Source organism: Theobroma umbraticum, unplaced genomic scaffold, assembly GCF_002168275.2.
Source record: "Theobroma umbraticum cultivar Fairchild unplaced genomic scaffold, ASM216827v3 scaffold_95.0, whole genome shotgun sequence".
Taxonomy (NCBI): Eukaryota; Viridiplantae; Streptophyta; class Magnoliopsida; order Malvales; family Malvaceae; genus Theobroma; species Theobroma umbraticum.
In genome coordinates this window covers 10551980-10557261 of record NW_018397257.1, presented here as the reverse complement: position 1 = coordinate 10557261, position 5282 = coordinate 10551980, and the positions used below count along the sequence as shown (strand labels likewise).

At 35.8% G+C, this 5282-nt stretch overlaps 1 protein-coding gene across 1 annotated transcript; it reads left to right on the top strand.

Moving 5' to 3' along the window:
• The first annotated feature begins 858 nt into the window (after window positions 1-858).
• On the top strand, window positions 859-4254 carry LOC110413046 (uncharacterized). Its single transcript, XM_021423769.1, has 6 exons — window positions 859-1106; window positions 1657-2096; window positions 2535-2754; window positions 3115-3270; window positions 3436-3576; window positions 3795-4254. The coding sequence occupies exons 1-6, from the start codon at window positions 859-861 to the stop codon at window positions 4252-4254; spliced, it is 1665 nt and encodes a 554-aa protein (XP_021279444.1).
• Window positions 4255-5282: the final 1028 nt, after the last annotated feature.

The window sequence follows — 5282 nt, the reverse complement described above, 5'->3', positions numbered from 1 at the left end:
CAACTAGCTTGTACTACAAATTTGACAAAGCCTGAAAATAGAGTTCTGCAATATTCTTTTTGCTACCATATTTCTTCTGCTACTTGTTAAAAGCCATGGTAATTAGGCTTTTACATCTATAGTTTATTTACAATTTTCGAGCCATAGTTACCGGGAAAAAACAAAAATAACCAAGCCCTTACTTTTAATACGTAACAGAAGAACTATTCCATACTGTTAGAGATAAAGCATGCATTGACTGAGCATACATTCATGTTATCTTTTGTGTTACTATGTATTTTGCTTTGTTGTACTGGTTATTAGGTGAATTATACCAGCTGTCATGAGGTACCTTTATGCATGTTAAGGTGGACAACACTTGTCCATTTTGTAGATAAGTGTTGATTATATGATGCTTGTATATATGTCAAGTTTGCTAACTAATGAAGTATCTTTCTCCATCTGCTGCTTTGTTTTCTTCTTCTGCTCTTCTTCAACACAGACACCAAGATTACTTTTTCATTTTCTTTTACTTTCATATCATGGTATCAGAGCATATAGTCGATCTTTGTACTTGTTAAAACTTCTTTTTCGTTTATCAAGAGCTTATTCCTAAACACAATGTCAGCCTCAATTGTCACACAGTAAACAACACCCATTTTTGATGGCTCTAACTATCCTGTTTAGGCCATTAGAATGAAAGCATTTCTTAGAAGAGTCAATCTATGGAATGTAGTAGAAAATGAGACAGAAGTACCAGCATTGAGAGATAATGCCACACTACCACAGGTGAAGCAACATGAAGAGGATGTAGCAAAGACATAGTGAGCTTTATCCTTTATACACTCTGCTGTTACAAAGTCTATTTTCAGTCGAATCATGGGATGTGAGACAGCAAAACAAGCCTGGAATAAACTTGAAGAGGAGTTTTTAGGGTATGCCAGAAACAAGCAGATTCGACTTCAGAACCTTAGAAGGCAATATGAATTACTAAGGATGAAAGAAAGTCAAATGGTACAGGAGTTCATTGATGCTGTGATGAAGGTTGTAAATCAAATTCGATTGTTGGGAGAAACTTTATCTGATGCTAAGGTTGTGGAGAAAGTTCTTATAAGTTTGCCTGAAAGGTTTGATGCTATTGCATCATCCCTGGAACAGGTAAAAGACATTTTTTAACTCACCATATCAGATTTGGTAAACATTTTAGAAGTTGATGAACAAAAGAGAGCTGCCAGAGAGAATGAAAAAACTGACCTTGCCTTTACTACTCGAATGAAAGGCAAGGCACATGCAGTTGCCTCAGCAAAGAAAAATGTAAGTGAGATAAAAGATAAGGAGAAAGGAAGTACTCAAGGTCGAAAAGGTTAATACTGAAGGACCAGATTCTCTATTTGTCCTCATTGCAAAACGAGGAGTCATATTAAGGCATATTGCTGGTTCAGGCTTGATGCAAAGTGTAATGCATGCAAACAATTAGGCCATGTAGAGAGGGTTTGCAAAAACAAATCTAATGCAAATGAGAAGATCACAAATGTAGCTAAGAATGTTGAATATTCAGAAGAGCAACTCTTCGTGGCTACTTACAGCAATATGACAGATGAAGCATAGTGGCACCTCAAATCATGTGACACCAAATTCATTGTTATTCACTCAACTTGATACATGTTATCATTTTAGAGTGAAGATTGGAAATGGAATGTACTTGAATGCTGTTGGTAGAGGAACAGTGGGCAGACAAACTCCATCTGGTCAGAGGTATGTTGATGATGTTCTTTTAGTTCCAGACATAGCACAGAACTTACTTAGTGTAGGACAGATGATGGAAAAACATTATACACTGATGTTTAAAGATAGTTTTTGCACTATTTATGATCCATCAGGAGATCTATTGATGAATGTGCCAATAAGAAATAGGTGTTCTCATGTTAATTTAAATGACACACCCATGAAAATTAGCTCGAGCAACATTGATATATCTTCACTTTGGCACAAGAGATTTGGCCATTGTAGCTACAATTATCTGAATCAACTATATTCTCTGAAGTTAGTTGAGAGGCTACCTAAGCTAAGCATATCATCATCAGTTTGTAGTGTCTGCAAGTCTGGCAAACAGACCAGTAAGCCATATCCCTCTGCTAGCTTGACAAGATCAAAAAGTAGGCTCAATTTGATCCACTCAGACATTATGGGACCCATGAGCCAAGAATCTCTAAGTGGCAGTAGGTATTTTATAATCTTTGTTGATGATTTTAGTAGAATGACCTAGATCTACTTTCTTGAATTTAAGCATGAAGCCTTTGAAATGTTTGTTAAATTTAAGGCCAAGGTTGAAAAGGAGACTGGTTTGAAAGTGAAATGTTTAAGATCAGAAAATGGTGGGGAATATACCTCATCACAATTTGAGAATTACCTTGAAGTTGAAGGGATCCAGCATTAACTCACAGTTCCTCACTCACCTCAGCATAATGGAGTGAGTGAAAGAAAGAACAGGTCAATACTAGATATGGGGAGATGTTTGTTATTTGAAAAAAATCTTCTTAAGAAATTTTGGGCAGAAGCTTGCAACACAGCTGTTTATCTACTCAACAAGTTACGTACAAAGGCTTTGTCAAGAACAACCCCTTATGAAGCTTGGTACAATAGTAAGCCTTTAGTTGATCATTTCAAGGTATTTGGAAGTCTCTGCTATCATGAAGTTCCTAAGCCTTACAAAACCAAGCTTGATTCCAGATCCGAGACACCAATTTTCATTGGCTACAGTGAGCAGTTCAAAAGGTACAAACTCTATCTTGTAAAATCACATAAAGTCATTGTATCCAGGAATGTAATCTTTGATGAAACTGCAAGATGGAATTAGAGGAAAATTGAATTAGAAGCAGTGGGGTCTCCATTCAAAATTGAACTTCATGAACCTATTGAAACTGAAGCTGTAAATCAGATGCCAGATGCAGATGATGATAAGCAATATGCAGTGAGAGGAACTTGAAGCCTTGATGTTATTTATCACAAAAGTTTGATGCTTATATTAGAACCAGACTCTTATCAAGCTGCTGCAAAATCAAAAGAATGGAATGCTACAATGAAAAAAGAAATTAGGATAATTAATCAAAACAATACTTGGACACTTGTTGACAGACTTGAAAAACAACATGTGATTGGAGTGAAGTGGATCTTCAGAAAGAAACTTAACTCTGATGGTACCTTAAACAAGTGCAAGGCAAGACTTGCTGCCAAAGGTTATTCTCAGCTACCAGGTGTTGATTTCCTACATACTTTTACACCAGTAGCTAGGTATGAAACCATTCGATTGTTATTGGCTATTTAAGCTACATTTGGTCAGAAAGTATATCATTTTGATGTTAAGTCAGTCTTCCTAAATGGTACACTATAAGAGGAGGTTTATGTTGAGCAATCAGAAGGATTCAAAATTGAATCACAAACTGATAAAGTTTATAGGTTGCATAAGGCTTTGTATGGATTGAAGCAGGCTCTTCGCACCCAGAACAGCAAGATTGATGTTTATTTACAAAGTCTTGGATTTGAGAAGAGTTCTAATGAAGCTACTCTGTATTACTTCACTCAAAAGGCCAAGCTCAAGTAATCATTTCATTATATGTTGATGACTTGTTGATTACTGGCTGTAACATAGATAAAATCAATAAGTTCAAGTCTGACATGGAGAAGAATTTTAGTATGTTTGACTTAGGCTTGATGAACTATTTTCTTGTGATGCAAATATGCTAAACAAGTAAAGGCATTTTTGTGTCACGAGGAAATTACATAAGAGATATCTTGGTCAAATTTCACATGAGCAGCTGCAAGTCTATTTCCACTTCACTTGTAGACAATGAAAAGTTGACTGCAAATGATGGATGCAAACTCAAGGATGCTACTTGCTATAGAAGTCTAATTGGAAGTTTACTCTACCTCTGTTCAACTCGACCTGAGTTAATGTATTCAGTTAGCCTTCTATCTAGGTTCATGAGAGAGCCCTCTGACATTCATTTTGATGCAGCTAAACGCATTCTCAGATATCTGAATGGCAGCATTCATCATGGTCTGTTTTTTGGAAGATTGAATGAGATTAATCTATTTGGATATTCAGACAATGACTGGGCAGGGAGTGCTGATGACTCCAAAAGCACATATGGTTATATTTTCTCCTTAGGCAATGGAACTATCTCCTGGAATTCACACAAGCAAGCTGTGACTGCACAATCATCAGCTGAGGCAGAGTATATAGCAGCCGATGCTACTACTAATCAAGCTATTTAGTTGAGGAAGATACTGAAGGACTTAAGGTTTATACAGAAATCTCTTACAAGTATTTTTATTGATAGCAAGTTTGCAATAGCTATCACAAAAAACCCTGTGTTTCATGGCAAAACTAAATACATAAAAGTTAAGTTCCATGCAATCTAAGAAGCTGAAAGAAGTGGGGATATTATTCTTGGATATTGTTATTCTCTGAATCAATTAGCAGACATCATGACTAAGACTCTGCCTAAGTCCAGATTTAAAACTTTAAGAACTAAACTGAATGTTGTCAATGCAGACTTTAAGGAAGAGTGTTAGAGATAAAGCATGCATTGACTGAACATACATTCATGTTATCTTTTGTGTTACTATGTATTTTTCTTTGTTGTACTGGTTATTAAGTGAATTATACCAGCTGTCATGAGGTGTCTTTATGCATGTTAAGGTGGACAACACTTGTCCATTTTGTAAACAAGTGTTAATTATATGATGCTTGTATATATGCCAAGTTTGTTGACTAATGAAGTATCTTTCTCCATCTGCTGCTTTGTTTTTTTCTTCTGCTCCTCTTCAATACAGACACCACCATTGCTTTTTCATTTTCTTTTACTTTCATATCACATGCATCCTTTCCAGTTGATTCATTTTCTAGGAATATTTTCCATTATGGTAGATAGTTAACATGAATAGAAGAATATATAAACATTTAAGATAGGAGAAAGAACTGTAAGAAAATATTTCTCCCTTTCATTTTTATTGTGTAACTTTGCTCATTTGGTTGAATTGTTTCTTGTAGCAGCCAATTCCAAACTCTTCCGGAAATATATTGGCGTGGAATCTGACTCGATCAAGCTGTTTGTTGTGCTTATAAACTCAAGTGTTGAATTTCACTTCATTCTGGCCTTTGCAGTTGACTATACATATGACAGTCATCCATCACCTACTAATGGAGAGTTCAACATATTTTGGGAAACTGACAACTTAAGTCCAGGTCAAATTGCCTCAATAAAGGATAGCAACTCAATGTAAAGATTGCTGTCAGCTTG

Bases quoted from the DNA above. Each gene is read 5' to 3' on its own strand.
- LOC110413046 (XM_021423769.1), top strand. From the start codon at position 859: ATGGGATGTGAGACAGCAAAACAAGCCTGGAATAAACTTGAAGAGGAG. The intron at 2,097-2,534 runs GTAAGCCATATC...AATTTTGGGCAG, and splicing joins CAAGTCTGGCAAACAGACCA to AAGCTTGCAACACAGCTGTT. The intron at 3,271-3,435 runs GTATGAAACCAT...TAAAGTTTATAG, and splicing joins ACTTTTACACCAGTAGCTAG to GTTGCATAAGGCTTTGTATG.